This window comes from Hylaeus volcanicus, chromosome 1 (genome assembly GCF_026283585.1).
Source record: "Hylaeus volcanicus isolate JK05 chromosome 1, UHH_iyHylVolc1.0_haploid, whole genome shotgun sequence".
Taxonomy (NCBI): Eukaryota; Metazoa; Arthropoda; class Insecta; order Hymenoptera; family Colletidae; genus Hylaeus; species Hylaeus volcanicus.
Genome location: NC_071976.1, coordinates 22,675,117 through 22,693,491, shown reverse-complemented (window position 1 = coordinate 22,693,491; position 18,375 = coordinate 22,675,117). Strand labels below are relative to the sequence as shown.

Genomic DNA, 18,375 nt, shown 5'->3' with positions numbered 1-18,375 from the left:
ATCCGCGATTTCCTGAAGACGGGTTATACAGCTTGCGTTAAGCCGAGTGATGTCAAAGATTACTCACCAGCTCCGTACTATACCTTGACCGATCGAATCGATTTCGACCACAGCTCTTCGGAATAGTTTGCAGCTTAATCATTCATTGAATTCCGACAGAGCATCGATTAAACTTCGGAGACGTATAGAATATACGTTTCGACGTGTCAGGGTGTGAAAACGTGCTGCAATATTAATGTTAATCTATCGAGAAGGACGGCAAAGATGAAACTGGCTGCGAAGATGTTACAAGTGAAGAGAGAAAACGCTGGAACCTGGAGATGCGATTTTAAACTAAGACAAAACAGAAGATTTTTGAAAAAGGTAAAGCCCTTGATTAAAATGATCGTTGGATCTGTTAAGTCGACACATCACATGCAAGTTCACCCAGATCTAAACAGTTCTTTAAGAACAGTCGTAGATCTTAGTAGGAGAGATGCAAGAATCTTATTCTGAAACTGGCGAGAAGAAGGTACTCATATTCGTCGAAGCAAGGATTCCTTCGCTTATCAAGAGAGAGGAATGAGAAGCTAAAGTAGGCGAAGACATGAATGGCTTTGCTAAACGAGTAATACAGCGACGGGTGTGACTTTTTCGCTATGCGTGATAATTAAACTGCAGATGTTTGTAAAAATTCAAATCTCTTCATAGATAAAAAAAAAAAATTGAAATTATTTCTTATTATTAAGTATTTCTCGTAAACGATGTAACATGCACATTACTGTTGATATTGTACATATTTTTGCATTTATGCTCGTTCTCATTTTAACATACTTCGAGTTGACATAAATGGATAAAATCCGCAATCTAATGATAATATTAACGGCAAACCGAGGTGGTATTACGGTATCCGGTGAAGCACCATGTACGTTCAGGCGTTTTCGTGCTGTTGTTAGGAGCGTACTAATTTATGCGCGGTAAATCGGTCAGCTTCGGTACCATGAAATGTTGCACGATATAAGTTACGTGCATGTAAAGTATCTGTTATGTAAATCGTCCAACGAAATGTCTAAGGTCCACGTGCGCGGTATCTCCGTCTTCTTCAGGCTAGCGTTGAAAATTATAGGCTGTTACTTTGGAACGGTCTATCCACAGGCGGGACACGCCGTGCAGAGACTGCCACGCGGTTGGAAGATTTGTTGGAGGTGGCGGGCTGTCTTCCTTAGTCGGCCTCCGCGAGAGACAAGTTCGGTCCCCGGTCTCGTCCAGGGTCGAGTTCGTTCGCAGGGCATTCATAAATCTTCGAACTTTAAAGCCAGACTCGCAGTGAGAACATGAGAGACACGACGATACGGGGAGCGATACGAATAAGTGATGTCAGCGGCCATCGCGCCACTCACCTTATTAAGGTGGGAAGCGATAGTAATGGATCCATCGATATTATTTAAGAGTGCAAAATAAGCGAAGTTTATGATTTTTTCTTTAGAGTAACGTGTGTGACGTGAGGTAATAAATGTTTTTTGGCTGTATTGTATTGTAAATGTATGACAAACAAATATTTTTGTATTCAATTTTTATTCACTCGTGTCTCTGATACACAGGTACGTAGATGTATTAGAATACTAATGCAGACAGAATACTAGATGTATTCCTTTTAATTCGATGTTTTAAGAATAAGCGTTATCTGAACAAATTTCATTTTTTCTTACATAGACAAGGAAGAAGGAATAATATTCATATATCAGAGAATGGTAGCGCATATAGTACGACCAAGAAGAAGGCGATTCTACGCGTGAAAACAAAAGAAAGAATAAAATTTCATTGTTACCGCAAGCGCCAAAACGCCTCCATACATGGCTGATTATGTTATTGTTTCTCACTCATTTCACGTCTAACATGCTTCGTGCGCGCACGAATGGGTCGTAATAGAGATACTCCGTTTTTTCCACTCCGATGTTTCTTAATTCATCGTCCTCCATTTCCTTTATCGTTTCTATTTCTTGCTTTCTTCTGCTATCTTCTCCTTTGATCGCTTTTCCAATCGCCGACAACACCATTGGAAGACCTACATTGGAAACTATCTGAGAATCCAGAAAGAAGATTGGGAAGAAAGAAAAGTGGCCCATCGCGATGGTCGTGTGGTGGATTTCAGCGTGGAAACTGGTAATATAAAGAGATAGTCGTTCCATAGGATGGGAATAGGTTTTCGAGAAAGGAATAAACCTTACACGACCGTCACGATCGATCGAATATTTCATTCTCCTGGCGTGGACGTAACTGGGATTTATACCATTCAAATGAACAAATCGCACAAGTCTTTCTCTAACTTTGTTACGCACCATTCTTTAGGAATCTACTCACGATACCAATAATGAAAAAAAAAACAGATATTCACGTCGAAGAAATGATTTTCTATTCTCTTGACGTCATTTCGCCGAATCTAATGTTGCCCCGTAACTGGCAAAGAATAAAATGGAAATAAAATCGATGGCAGACAGTTATACAGTTCTGTGCAGAGTTTGTGATTATTAGATTGCTAAAACAAACGCCACGAATCGGGAGAAATCGATATCGGTAGATAGAAATTGGTTTATTCATGATTATGACAGGTTTTTGTGGTATTTTTGTAGCCCATCTGCCTCTCCCTTCATCTATGGTTCTCTACCTGAAGAGAAATGCGGTGATTGTTAACAATGACAGATATCTGGTCCTTGTTAAAGAGAATACAGTAATTATCTGACAAGTCTTCTCTGTTAACGAGCACTGCGATAGTCGAGGATCAGAACGAACGACGTAATTTAGACACCTAGTCTGGAACAGATCCATGACAAATTGTCGATTTCATGGATGTCCTTTGTCAGATGTCTACTTCAATTTCACGCGCTATGAACTGCGGGAATTGAACGACTTAAGTTGCAATAAATTCATACACGATACTCCGTTTTCACTATTCAATTGGCGTACACTTTTATGAGTACATATCGCGCACAGAAATACGCTTGATTATCTATGTTAAAACTTTTATTATAAAATTCATTAATAAGTCGTTAATATTTATGCGACCTATTGTAAACTTTAATTCTAAGATATTCATTTTCTCTGTATGATGACACTATCATTGGTTAAAAATATTTAGCCAACATTGAATTGAAAGAAATGGAGAATTACTGCTGCGGATACGAAAAAATTTAATTTAGGTAATCCCGATGGTTGGAATTATTACAATCATAATTTAAGAAGAGAAGAAAAATTATCGAATCGTCGACAAATGGGTCGTCGGAGACGTCCTTATAGACGGGGTAGCAGTTAAGTTCCACGCGAAGACTGAATTCAAGTTTTCACAGTAGTGAAAACCCATTATTGATTGTATAGAGTTAATCGACGAGCAAATGCGAAAGTATGCTGAGTAAAATTCTGACGGAAATATATTTAAACGTGGTAATGTAGCTGCGCATATTAAAAAGTAGGTTGAAGCGTACTTTTCTACTAAAAAAGGAAATTCTTTTGAAATGTTCAGCAAGATCTCTTGACTTAAACGTAATTAAGAACCCTTGAGAAAAATTTGCATGAGGTTTTTGAATAAAGGAAACGAAATTTCAGAACATAGAATATTTTTAATGTGCGTTCTACAATAATAGCAAACAGTTTGTCGAGAAACAAAAAGAATTGTAAGACAATTTACAATCACTTTTTACACTGTCAAGTAATTTGTCTTTAATCTCAGGCCTAACGAAGGCTAATGTGATAACAAATGATCGGTAAAATAATGTTTGTCCTTTTACGGGCTCACGTTTATGCATGATATTTATGCATAATAAATAGACATAGGACACATAATGTGCGTTGACCTTGGTAGTTTTAGTGTCAAGATAGCTTATCATGCAAATAAACATGATCATACCGAATGTATAGCATAGACATATCCTAATTTACTCGTGCAAATTGCATTCGGCACAACCAAACGAATACGCTCGGCTGATCGAAAAAGTATAATTAATTCTCGAGGCAAATGTTACAGTTGGCTAGCAATTTCCTGCTGATGACTCTTCACATCTTTCGTTCCGTTGTGTGCCCCAGATCCACTTCCACGATTTTCATTTCGCCCCGATGAGTTCTCTGAAAGGTAGGGCATCCGTCTCCTCTGTACTTTCTTTTCTTGAATCGTTCGCCTCTCCGACGAAATTGGGACTAAGAGAATATACTTACCTAGTGCACAGTGCGCAAGGTCTTCTACTCCAAGTGTTCTCGAAGATCTTCGCTCTCGCGGTACTTTTACGAGCGCTCTGACCCAGGCTTTATCGTTTGAACATAAGCCTTGTTCTGCCAGTACGAGTGGAGGACACATTTACGGTTCCACGGACACAAATCTTGTTAGTTCTTACACCTTTTCAATTGGTATCTTACAGCATATTCGATTGATATTCAAATTAACACTCGGAGGGCTGTAGTTTCTGAATTTCTCAAAGGACCACCAGCGACTTTTGTTACACACATATTATGCTGGTTATCTATAGTGTTTATTTTCAAACTCAAATTTTCTAGCTAATGTGAAACTATATAATGTAATGTACGTTTCTTTTTTTGGCTTGTTACAGGTACTAACAGAACACAAAATCAACTCGAAGACACACTAACCAACCATAACCTTCGAGTCTACGCACTATGATAATTCTGAGGATTCCACCGCATCGGCTTAAGTCGTGAAAGCGATTTGTAAATAACGTGTCCCGTAAATGAAAAATCGCGGATTTCATTTTTAATTAACGCACGCTTATTTAAACCACTAACGCACCGTGGGTTCCGGATATCCAATCAGCGGAAACAGTACCTTCAGAATCAATTTAAATACTCTATCTCTGAAGAGAGGAAACAACGTGGTTATACGCAAGAAAGGGTGAGCACGTAACAAAGTCAAAAAAAAAAACTCCATTTTCTCTGCGTCCCAATTTCTCGGTGAGTCATTCCGTTCGTAATGAAAATTGAAAGCGGACCAGTTTGCCTTTTGGTATTGCACAGAAACAGGCTAAAATCTCTGCACGCTTATTTTAACACCAGTCTTCTTGTTATTTAGTACCACAGTTGAAGAAATACCGATGTAAAATTTCGGTAAACGCCATGAGCTATTAATTAAACAACATTAACAACAAAATTTTCAGATGTAGTGATACAAACATTTAAATTGAAATGATCGAAACTAAATAGAAATGAAGTCTATAGTGAAAGCTATTCAAAATTCATAATCTTTAAAATTGCTGAACGTCTACATATGTTATAATATTGAATTTTAGAATAATACACAAAAGGAATATTATTAATACATTACTTACATAAATATTACGTATAAAGTGATGAAATGTCACACCTTAAATGAATTAATTTTTGTACTTTTCCACTGTATATACCGATGCACTCAAGATTTCTTGGTATTTGACGATCGAGAGATCAGTAACAAAAAAACGAATTTACGAATGAACGATCTAGTATGTCATCGTAGATTTACAAAAAAGTGTGAAATTCTCTTATCTGAATACTTGTGTCCCTTAATTAGTTCATATAACGGAGATTCTACCGTATTTAAATTAAACTGGCTGAAGACTGTTTGAAAAATTTGCATTCGGTGAAATTCGATCAAATTTATTGTTTTTTTGCATCCTGATAGAAACTCAATTTGCTACGGTGGTTCCGACGAAAGCACCCTCTTAAATTGCAATCCTCATAAATTCCTGACTATTCGTGGCGAATTCCGAGAGTGCGAGTGTATTCAGTAGGAAAGTACGCTGCTGGCAGGCGTAGAGTACGGAAAAGCAGCAACATTCGCTGACATCACGCGTCTGTGTGCAATCGATCGACTCCAAATCCGTAGTGACAGATAATGCTGGCAATCCAGAGAAAAAAATAAAAATAAATGGATGGTCGAATTCGTTTTTTACGACGAACGTGCCACAATGTGGCCAAATCGTTTGAAAATCTGGAAATAAGCTCCAACATCGTGGAAAAATAATGTAATTGAGTAAAATCTCTGTAGACTTGTATTTTCCATAGAAAGAATTAAAAAGGTATGAAAACTATGACTTGAGGTTTCCCCAATTTCATACAGACAGCAACGTATTACAAAATCAAAGTTGAACAGTGATCGGTTTGGTGTAAAATGTCCTGTAAATCGATTGAAAAGTAAAAATAGGAAAAGACCACAACGAAGGAGAGACGAAATTCATTGCAGGACACTTCGAAGAAGCCTGCGACTGCGTCACCAGGAGATCGCGGAGCCCTCCTCGAAAAGAAGGAGCTCCGCACAAGAAGGGGCACGTAAACGTACCCCTGGGCCCGCCGTGGTGTTGTCCGCCGGGGGTGGCGGTGGCAGCGGGGGTGGAGGTGGGTGCAGACGACGTGACTTGGAACGACGTGGGGGTGGCGGTCGGGGGGCCCCCTGCCTTGCCACCATCAGCTCCTCTGTTGCAGGAGGCGCGGGGGGTTGTGGCCCTGTGGTGGGGCTCCCCTCCTATAAAAAGCGTCAAGGTATCTTCTTCGTCCCCCAAAAAATTGAAACGTTACATTGTTGGAATTTTTATTCGAGTAATAATCTGTAATGTTTCCAAAATTTTCTGTTGAAATTATTCTTATTATTACTAAAGAACAATTTTTTGTTTAGTTAAACCAATCTGCATGCGTTATTAAATAGTAGTGATTTCAACTTTGCTGTTTGTAATTAGATTCACAAGAAATTATAATATAATGTTCGTTTGACTGATTGAAAAAATTAATTACTTGCAATACTAGTACATACACTACTTATTATGAATTTTGAGATCATTTTGTTAATGATTGCTTGTATTATGCAGTATAACAAACAATTTTTAATTTTAAACCAAGCTATAATTAGCTGTTAGTTGCATCCAGTGTGCAGAGATGAGAAGTTGGCTACCAGGTCTGATTGATTCTAGATCTAGGAGATTGTATTGTTACCAGTCAGACTTGCTAGCCTACTTCCCATTTTTACACATTACTAAATCTGCATGAGTAGTAATGGCTCAATAACTGTTTTATGCTAAATTCGAACCTGAAATGACTTCAGTTAAATTTAACTTCTTCAACTTATTTAAAACCGTACTAAAATTCAAATTTAACTATTTATGATACCACTTTGATGAATTTGTAGTGGCTGTGGAAATAAAATAATGTTATTTCAGTGTTAGTTCAGTGATCAAAACATAATATTTGTTTAAACATTTCACACCATTGTATATTTTGAATATATTTTACCTATAGAATATTTTATTATCTTCTTTGCATGGTGAAATCCACATTAAGTGTATTTCTATGTAATAGTTTTTTTTTTCTGGAAACATACAGTTAATAGCCACTGAAATAAATGGATATTAATAAGAGATTATTACTCTAACAAAAATGACCTCATATGTATACGGATACGAAATTTAATAAGCATTTTTTCATTAGCCAGTAGTTCCATAAAGCTTCGTTCGAATCTGCTTTCAATATTAAACGACTAGTGAAAATATCACTTTTTATCTGCAAAATAGTAATTCTACTGAATATCATGTCTTTTCAACATTCGTAAAATTTGGTACATACTACATGTATGAAATTAAATAATAAAAATAGAAACTATGCAAGAATATACCTTACATACACTTTTGTCAATGTGTTAAGGTTATTATTTAATGAAAGTGGTGTTTTGATAATAACGAGGACATTGGATTCGTATGCTGATCGAAATCCACCGAGGCGAAAATGCATATGCATCTCATACATGCGCTTTACGTATATTTTAACGACTGTGGATAGCTATAACAATGCTGTTATACATTTTACGTCAAGCGGATTGTTAGAAGGAACATGAAACGTGCAAGTACAGTATGCATAATTCCAACCCACTAAGAAATACGTGAAGGAGTAATAATGGCAATTAATATAATAATTCAAACCGTAATTATGAAATTACTAGTTACTTAGTTTTAACAATGTAATAGAACTCCATCCATTGTATTGTATAATTTGTAAAACATCACTTTGTTAGACAAGACCATAAATTGTCTATTCATCACATCCACCGACGGTGCCCTTAGATAGACATCTTATTCCATGTCCTAAACATCTTATTCCATGTCACAGCGTATCTGGGTCACCGTGGTCATTCTACACGTCTGTATCCGACATTTATAGTCAACAAGCCCGGATCTTGATTAGGCAGCTTACATCGTCGAACATGAAGTCACGATATCGCTACATTATCTACTGCTTTTTTTAAGTCTTTAGAACATTTTAGTTAACGTATTGATACTTTTTATTTCTTGAATTTATCTTTCTTATACTTTCTAATACAAACCAGTCGCGTATTATAGAATGTGTGTGGATAGTATTTAGAATCAATGATGAAAATTATTGAGAAATGTTATTTCACTATTACTCAGAATAGCATATAATAGCATAAACTAATAACTAGTAGCGGTACTATGATCCAAATGCAATTTATACGTGAAAAGACGGATTTCCCTCGCATTGTGAACATCACTCAGGGGTTTTATAGCTCTTTAGAGTAGAAACAGAAAGACCTTTTCCTGCGACCTACGACTGGGTTAATTTGTACAAAATTTAGGTCGCAATGAAGACGGCATTCGCTCGAAAGCGCACAAAAAATGGGAACTCTTTATGGATTTTTTCTTTCTTCTAAAAGGTGATAATTCTTGTCTTCAACATTGTTCCATTAATGTTAAAGTTACATTTTCACGCCGTTTCATTAAACAATGACAAATATTTATCGCAATATAAGTATTATTTTGCGATTATATACAAAAATTACTACTTTGCTAACTTCCTTCATCGGAATCATAAAAAATAAGAAAGAAACCTCGTTTATTCTAATCAGTGGAATTTTCTTCAAGGATCAATGCTAATTAAATTAACCACTAAAACAAAAGCGAAAGTTTTGTTTTGAACAGAACTCTTTTGTCTCTGACTGACACAACTGACGATGTTACAATATTGTTCCTGTAGAGTTTCTGATAAAGCGTTAAAACAGGTTAGCAAAGTACGTCCCATTGAAAAACACTCGCGTGATTCCAATTAGCCATTACTGGTGAATTGATCTACATTAGCCTTCAATACTCCGTTCGCAACCTCTTGCGGTACTGTATTCACGTTAAGTGCTTTCAATTTAATTCAGTCTCATTGCATCTTTTACCACACTGTGAGCGTTAAACCAGTGGTAGCTTTCTGTTACCGTAATTGATTCGTTCACTTTTTGAAAATCAATTCCAATCCGATATTACGTAAGAATGTATGAGGCAAATTTGAAGACATTTTTAATTAGAGAAAGCAGAAGCATAGCTAATAATTTTCCAAAAATTGACAAAAATTGTGGTATGAGCTTAGAGAACAGAATCACTAGTGAAATTTGTTGAGTTTTAATGGTGAAAATGGTGATTCCAATTTTCGATAATGCTAATGTTTTATAATATATTTTCTTAGAAAATGTCTTCTTTAATAAAAAATTTAAGAACATAACTAAATAAAAAGTCCAGATACATTTGTTACGTTTTACTTTGAAAAGTCATGCACTTTTCCTGACCGAATTTCATCAAATCCCTGTATTTGCCTCGATGTATTTCGATCAACACGGTATTAATAACAATGCTTGGAAAAAGAGTATTACATATAAGCTGCAGCGAATATCTGATAACCAGTGTTGCACAACCTTGTTAGAAAAGATTAAGCTGCTTTATATCTTTAAACTTTTACTATATCGAATTAAGAAACAAAGGGTTGAAAGTGGAAAAAAAATAATGCCAGAGGTACAGAAATATCTCTATGCAATTTTGAACGCCATGAATTCTTTAAAACCTGTGCCGGGGAAATCTGAAACTAAAACTAAATTACGTGCTGATAGCATTTTAACGCGATTCCCGTGTTCTCGTTAAAAATTCAGTTATTTTCGCGTGACGCCACCAAGCACGATCTTCATTCGCGATTTACCCAAAGCACCAATATATCACGACGGATCCTCCCGTTTAAACTCGAGACACCCTAATTTCTCAGTTGCGTTGGCCTAAGTAACTATGTCTGTAACAGAGGTTTTGATAGAAGTTACGTCGGTACCTCGGATCAACATGCACCCGAAATACCTTCCCAAACTATATTTACCGTCCGCTGTTGCGTGCAAGGCCAGGAAACGTTAATGCTGTTCTTCGAGTTTGAGCTAACCGCGGGAAATTGGGGAAAATAAGCTCACCGAGACTAAGAAAACTACCAGCCAAGATGATAATAATACGGTGCCTCTGTTACGTACAATAACGCCGTGCGAATAACTCAACTCGTCAGATGATTCTGCTGAATAACTGAAAACTTATTTTAATGTTATTACTTGTGGTGCTCCTGTATTTTCGAAAATACGAAAGTAAATACTGGGTGCTTCGTTACGAAACACGAGAGGTAAAATTTGTCGGAAACAAGTGCGCTCATTAAACATCAGTAATTTTCAGAACTAACATGTTACTATCTTTCAACGTAATGATGATAAAAGTAATTAAAATTCATGATCGATACTGACACGTTTCCAATGAAATGTATTATTTGGATAAATATTTCATATTGTCCCCTACAACTAAAACCATGTATATGCTAGATGGACAATAACCTACATTGTATTGTACGTTCATGACTCAAAACAATATAACCACCACTGACGAAATTAGATTATTATTAATTTTTCTATATTTGCATTTGGCATAAATGCATAAATATCAACAGCTATAATTCTGACAATTCGAAAACTTCTTAGAAATACCTTTTTAGAAATATATTAAAGAAGCAATAGAAATATCGACAAAAAGAATTCAAATTCAGAAAAAAGGAGTGTCCCCTTAAGCAGTGACAACTCAAACAGTCTTGGTCGTTTTGGGTAAATCGCAAGCCTAATTCCTGAACGTCTTCATAGATTACGTGCGAAACCCACGCAAATCGCTAAGAGTCTTCGCGATAAGCATAATTCGGCTTAAAATTCTGAAGGTAGCGGTGCCGCCTGGGGTCGAGGTAGCCGTGAACGTGACAGAGGTCGCGGGGGCGGCGCGAACCTATTCGGTTCAGGCGTCGCCCCCGCGAATTACGCTTCAGGATTGCCAGGCGTAACGCCGGAGCTGCGGGAAGTTGTGAACATCCTTGGCGAGAGGAACCAAGTCGGCACGCTCACCGGCGTGGGACCACCGCCTGGAGCCGTGGACAACGACGGCCAGGGGGACGAGGAGGAGGGCACCTCCCCGAAAAGGCCACCGAGACCCCTCTACAGAAGGCTGATTAATTACATTCGACAGGCTTGGACTGGCGTGAAGTTTGCGCTAGGTATTATATCTATGCTTGTGGATGAAAGTGACTTGATGTAAATGAGATTTGCATAACGAGGGTGATCGCGTGATTTGCATGCACGAACGCACGATAGATCGAAACTGTTTCGAATCATTAAAATATGAAGTTTGGCTACCGCGATATACGCAAACTTTCGGAGCAGAGGTTTAGATGCTGGAAGCTATGATTAAACTGCAGAATAAAGAATTGATGAACTTTACGGTACGACTCTGCTGTAGGTTTCTTTTTTATGAATTTTTATTACATTATTTTGTCATGTTAAATGTAATGGTATTGTTACAGAGCTTCAAATACTATTAAGCAGACCTTAAAAGTTGATTTACTGAACATTAATATTCGACAAACTTTTTTGTTGAAAGCTAAAATTTAGAAACTATGAGAACTAAAATTAAACCATCGTTAAGTAAATCTCTGATTCAATGTATTATTAGATAGTGTTAGAAAGTGTTAGATCACTTAGTGCACGATTTTGTGTAAGTAATCTAAGAAAGAAACGGTTTATAGTAAGTGTTTTCAGAGATAACTTTAAGTGTCTCCAAAGAGCACTTCAATAAGCATAGCGAGTACGGATACTTAGAGAACTGACTGTGTATACTAATACAGAAAATTTTCTTCTAAGGTGTACTCTTTGTCTGAATAGGCTGATAGTTAAAGTGTTACTTTCGATTAAATATTATAGACATCATAATAGTCAAACGACACAGATCACAAGGAGATCATATATAAATTTTTCTTCTCTAGATTTATTATCAAATTCTCGTACCTTGGTGGTTTTAAAGAATTGACCCAACAACCTGATTAATTTATCCCACACGGAGCATTAAAATGCACGCCACTGGCGTATGAGAAATTTAAGCGCGGGTATCAAGCAGAATAAACGCCAGGTCGGTTATACGTTTCCCCAAGTTCGTGCCAATTCATTGCATGCTCTATCGTATCCGTGAGCTGCATCCCATTAAGTGGCTGAAACGCATTTTCTTAAAACGTGTGAGTCTCTTGAGCTTCTGTTGCATCGAAGCTAGGGGCCACTCACGTGGTTTACCGCGGATCAATGTTGCATGATTCCTACATGTTTCTTTATACATACGTGTGCACTCGCCACTACTCTACGTGTTCCGAAGGTTATTGTGTTCGACTTATCTTCAATCGGTTCTTTTCCGATACTTCGACGAGTGGCTATCATTGCAGAGAGCTTTCTATTCTCCCTGGCCAGCGTCGTCGTACGATCATCGAGAAAATTTGAGGGAGACACTCTTAAATGTATCGTGTCACATTTAAATTAAACTAATGAAAAATGTATGCCACTGCAGGAATACAACTGTGAATTTGTAAACAGCGTGACCCATCAGATGCTACTACCAGATAGATGCTTCTATCAGTGTAGAATAATTTTTCTAATAACAATCCAAGGTTTCAATTTGTAGAAAAATTTGATTTATTATAGATATAAAGTAAAATAAATCGATGTTTTCCATTAAAATAACGGGTGCCGATGACGTTCTTCGCCGTTATATGCAAGGCTTTCCATCCGTACCGAAGGTAACTGAATTCACGAGAACGTTTTCCTGGCTGGAATTCAACGCCTCGTTTAATCGAAACGAATAAAAGCATACGTCGATTCCCATCCAAACAACCTGACAATAGGTAGCACGGCATTCGTGGAAAATTCATTTAAACACTAAAGTGTACACGTTCGTGATTGGTAAGTACACGCGTGTCGATTGCACGTGTTTCAGATCGTCGCTCGTGTCAAGGCAGACGCGGATATGTGAATGTTAATTACAACGCCTTTGTACCGTTAGACTAAAACGTTGCTATTACAGATTCTGAGTGAGAATTGTAGAAGCCACTTTGTTGCCTGTGTGACGGGGTCACACAGTGTAACTAGGTGTTACGTTACAAAGGAAATGCGTCGAGCTTGTCATTAATTTCCTATCGGAATTTTAAAAGATCGTTTGATGTATTTAATAATCGAATTACACATTCAGCGATAGCGCGTTATTCTGGTTAGTGGAAGCATGAAATTGAGCAATCTCAAAACTGGGTTAGGTTTATCTTCCTGGATTTTCACTGTGACACACGACGCCTGGGTTAATAGACGTGTGCCATAACCTAAGATTGCAACGAATCCCCCGAATCAAATTCTCCCACGTCGTGAGAGAGCATCGACCATACTTCACGCGAATTTCAATTACGAAAGCGCATTCTTTCGCGTTGCTGTATCGCAACGTGGACGAGATTTATGCCATAACCACACCGCAGCTCGCAACACCATTTTTCAATCTCCAAGGAAAAAATCCAGCCACAAACAGTTGTTGCTAAAATTGTCTTACCGTTCTCGTGTCTTTTTTATATATTTTTCTATCGCTTATTTAGTACTAGAACTACTAAGCTATCCTGTCTATTAATATTAATTACTTTAGATGGTAATAAAGAAAAAACAATGAGTTAATTTTTGAAAAATGTCAAGTACATTAAAGAAAAATGTGTCGTGTGAAACTTCCAATTTCTTAAATGTTTCTTCTGAAATAATATTTGTGTATGTAATTCTAAATTGGCAAAGGAAATATTAAGAAATTTCGTCATTCAATATCGTAAATTCCCATCTATATATCCTGCATCGACAATGCGATTCCTTGAAACGATATGCTTATATTGCTACCAAGAGACCAAGACTATCGCTAGTAGTAACATATCGTCTAGGATCAGACATAACTGTGCTCATAGATAACATTTGGGACAGGTTAGACGATCCTCACGATAGATAACGCAAATACGTTTATGTAACATTTTCTAAAGAATATCTTGTTCAATGAAAGTAAAGTAATATACATAATTCTGATATAAATATAATATCTTCAGACTGAACTGATAGGAGTTTAAAAACATGATTTGTTTAATGAATAGGTTAGATATTTCTCACGTAAATGAATATGGAATTTATGGAAATATAGATCAATGTAATCTAATCAAAATGTAATCTAATTAATGATCAACAATTACGATTGCCGTGACACCCATTCAGTGATTAATGATTATGATTACTGAGTAATCAGTGCGCGTGTTTAATGAATAATACAAATATAATCAAAACGTATGTAAGCATCAGGCATGATTAACCTGTTGACCATTACAAGAAGTAATTAATTTTGAATCATGATTCAGTTATGATTGAAACGAAAACATTTCAAACTTTCGTACATTTTTTATATGGACAAATTCTTTTATTTGAATAACAACTACTTTGATTTTTCAAATTTTCACTTAAACAAACATGTTAATAAATTGAAAAATATACAATGTACCTCGATTCATTCTAATTATACGTACCGAGTTTTACAATAGTATGTATCATATACATAAACATACGAGCGGGTAATTCTGCGACCTACGAAGTTGAATCAGGCGACGTCTGTATCGGATAGAAGTTTGTTAATATAGTTAGCTGTACAGCATGTGGAAAATGTGAATAAATTTCGTTCCCACGATTAACAGAAGAATCGTTTATTTTAACTTCGCAGACTCGGAATACGAGGAGGAGCAGACGCCGCGATATAGACCGGATTCTCTGGCGAGCCTTTGTCGAGCAACGAGATTCACCGAGGCCGAGCTGAAGAGGATATATCGTGGCTTCAAGGCAGAATGTCCCACGGGAGTCGTCAGAGAAGAAACTTTCAAGTGCATCTACTCACAGTTCTTTCCGCAAGGTGGTAGGTACATTATAGTATAATATTTTTAAAAGTGTTGCTCTCTTCTCTATTAACGTTGAATCTAAAGCAACGGGGACAGCGGGATTGTAAAGCAAGGGACAAAGTATTGTTCAGAGCTTGCCGTGTCACTTTAATATTGTATATTTTTCAATTACAAAAGGTATTGTGATCGTAATGAATAATGATAATTTTCATATAAAAGCAAATATACACATACGTGTAAATATCCCTCAGAAAGTTAAGGTGGCTAAAAATGATCAAAGTGCACCCAGAGCAAAATTAAAAAACAGTTATTTCAAGAATAGTTTCAAATACAACATCCGCACCTGTGTTGCCTTTCACTGTTTATTTAAAGTCTGTATGCACATTTCAATTCTCTGCGGTTTACGGTAACACGGAATTTCGTCAAAAAAAACATAAGCAACAGAAAAGATGTATGCGTGTAGGTGCGAGAGAACAAAAAATACAAAGCAAGGAAAAACAAAACCGAATAGAGCAAACAGCCTCGCCACGTTGCGTTGAACGTGCATTAATAGTATCCATGGTAACAAACTCCTACGTCAAAATGGCCTAGTACTTCATGCATTGCACATCCTCCAGGAGCGTTAGCGATATCGATACCCCTGGAAAAGTGTTTTTGTATCTGTTTCGAGCGTTTTTATATGCTTTAACATCCGTAGGCGAAACACAGGTTGCTGTTAAAAGACTGGTAAAAAATGTTGCTTTATCTAATATAACGAGAAAAAAAATTCAAATCAAATCCAATTCAGTGCGAGTACAATTGGTATCTAATCATTTCTTAAACAAGCGTGGCTGTCTTTTCTTATATAAAAACTTATTTTTGCATTTAATGGCCTCCGTTTTCCTATCTTACTTAGATAAGTTATGTTTGATACATCTCGTAGGTAGAATTTAAACGTTGAAATACTTTTTAGGTAGACGTAAGTACACAAGACAGTCATAGCACTCTGACAGTGTCGATTTTTCTTCGGGAACGGTTTTATGGGTGAAAGCGACATGTCGTACCAATATCATGATTTGTTTGCTGTTCGCCGTAAGAGGAAGATCGAACGTGAATTTACGAGCGGTAGACCCGAAAGCCTCGAAAAAAAAAAAATAGTGAACGACAAATAGGCGTATTTTATCCGCTTATCTCTTGTCAGCGCTATTCAGCGCATCGTGATACATCATGTCGAGTAGTATTAATTTATGCCTAAATTTCAATCAAAAACGACTGACACTATAAACTATACATGACAAAAAGTTCCATCTATATGCAAATGTCGATTCCTAAAATTTCGAAGGGAGTTTAATATACTATATTTATATGCGATAGCTAATCTAATTGTAAATAAACCTACATGACGGAACTATCGTTATATTTTTTCTTTTTTAATGTATTGATCATAACTATGAATGTGTATTTTTTATAAGTATAACTTTCAAGGTATTCAACGAGAACATAAGCAAGCAAAATAATTTCAACTTTTCGTGATAAATACTATAATTTAATCTATATTATATTATAAATATTTCTCAATGATTTTACAATGAAATGTTACGAGTACTCCGGTCACATTCTAATTAAAACAATGAGTTTTAAAAATATATGGCTTCTACGTGCAAAATGCTATTAAATACTCGCAATTTCATCAATTTATTCCTTTTTCAATATCTCCATGACGTTAATGCAGCGTATAATATATTCATCAAATTATTCCTGCGTACAAAGTGGCGCGTACCAATATAAATTTCAATAATGGAATCCTGATGCACCTGGTTGCATTATTCTCTTTGCGAATAAGTCAATGATTATTATAATACTTCTGTAGAATATATTTAATATCTAATGTACATACGACCGATGATATTCTTTTAGATGTATGGGACATTCCGTCATATAATAGTCACTTTTAAAATATTAAGTTTTCATAATAAATAATACTAATTATCTTTTTTCATAATTAATAATACTAATTTCAATTTATACAGACGTATGAAATAATTAAGTGTATGATATACGAAATTTTATCTACATAATCATAAAAACAACCCCAATCTATTAAACCAAACTTAAATGCAACCTTAGTAATCTTAGTAAATTAGTAGCCTAGTAACCTTAATGGTTGGGGAGACCTTAAATAAATTCATTTAAAAAAAAGTCAGTATCGTCGGAGTCTCTTTTATTTTATTACTTAATAACACTTGACTGCCGACATGGCGATACCGTCGAGGAATATTCATGTAGCCATGAATGCATGAATGTCCAGGAGTCAGAATGATCACCCGCAAGCGACTATGCTTCTTATCAAAGAGGAACATGTTTGTACTTATCTAAAACCCCTCCAGCATATCGAGAAAGGTAAACGAAACTCCTACGTGAAATTCAGGTCAACCTCGTACACCGAAATGAAATTTAGACGTTTGAAACTGACTAGGCGAGCGTACAATAACAGAACATTCAAAGATTTGACAGTCGATCGATAGTCGAAATTCGAAGAAGTGAAGGAGTCATTAAAATTAAGAGTCATTTCTGCTCTGGATTATTATGTTGTTGATTTTGCAAATTCAGTTACCAATATTATCTGATTCTTACACAATTGTTTCTTCAATGACGAAATGTTTGTTGTTAAAACACATAAGTAGACTGCGGATTTTTATGCAAAATAAAATCTTCGCGAACGTGCCTACAAAAATTGAACCTAAATAGGAATTTATTTTATTCGGCAAATATTATAACATGAACTTTATTTTCAATCTTTTTTATATTCTTGCATATTGTTTGCATTTTGTAGTTTCTTGCACATTCAAATTTCCTATAAATCCATAAAGATCCGCAGTCTACACATAAGTAACTATCTTTAAGCAGGTTTTCAAAACAATAATTGAACCTGGTAATGAATCGAACAAAATTGTTGAAGTTTGAGTAGACCGGTCAATTTATTAATGTATAATGCATGAGAGTTGCAAACAGAAACAGATTTCATCGTTCGAACAGTATACTTTACAAAATGTTTAATTGCTTCAATTTAAAGTAAAATTGCAATAGAAGTCGCAATCCTTAAAGTCCATAAACCGTTATACAGCTTTGTTTGAACTCAGAGATCATAATTGGAATAACGTAGTTACAGAATAAAATTGTTATTTAATTCTAAATGTGTCAAAACTCTATCTTGGCGGGTGAAATTGAATATTCTTCTAGAAGGAAACTAACTTATAATACGGTTTGGTCCAGTCCCTCTACTGTAAACAGGGAACTCATACAAAGTTCTGTGAAAGGAAATACGAGATCGAACGAAATGTAAGTGAA

The 18,375-nt window shown here is 36.1% G+C and overlaps 1 protein-coding gene across 1 annotated transcript in view; it reads left to right on the top strand.

Moving 5' to 3' along the window:
* The first annotated feature begins 2,581 nt into the window (after window positions 1–2,581).
* The window catches only part of LOC128884913 (uncharacterized), a 33,056-nt gene continuing 17,262 nt past the window's right edge, over window positions 2,582–18,375 (top strand). The window contains exons 1-5 of the mRNA XM_054138597.1: window positions 2,582–2,707; window positions 6,022–6,035; window positions 6,077–6,351; window positions 11,002–11,331; window positions 14,877–15,065. Of these exons, the coding sequence (XP_053994572.1) occupies window positions 2,582–2,707; window positions 6,022–6,035; window positions 6,077–6,351; window positions 11,002–11,331; window positions 14,877–15,065 (934 nt within the window). The remainder of the gene's footprint in view (window positions 2,708–6,021; window positions 6,036–6,076; window positions 6,352–11,001; window positions 11,332–14,876; window positions 15,066–18,375) is intronic.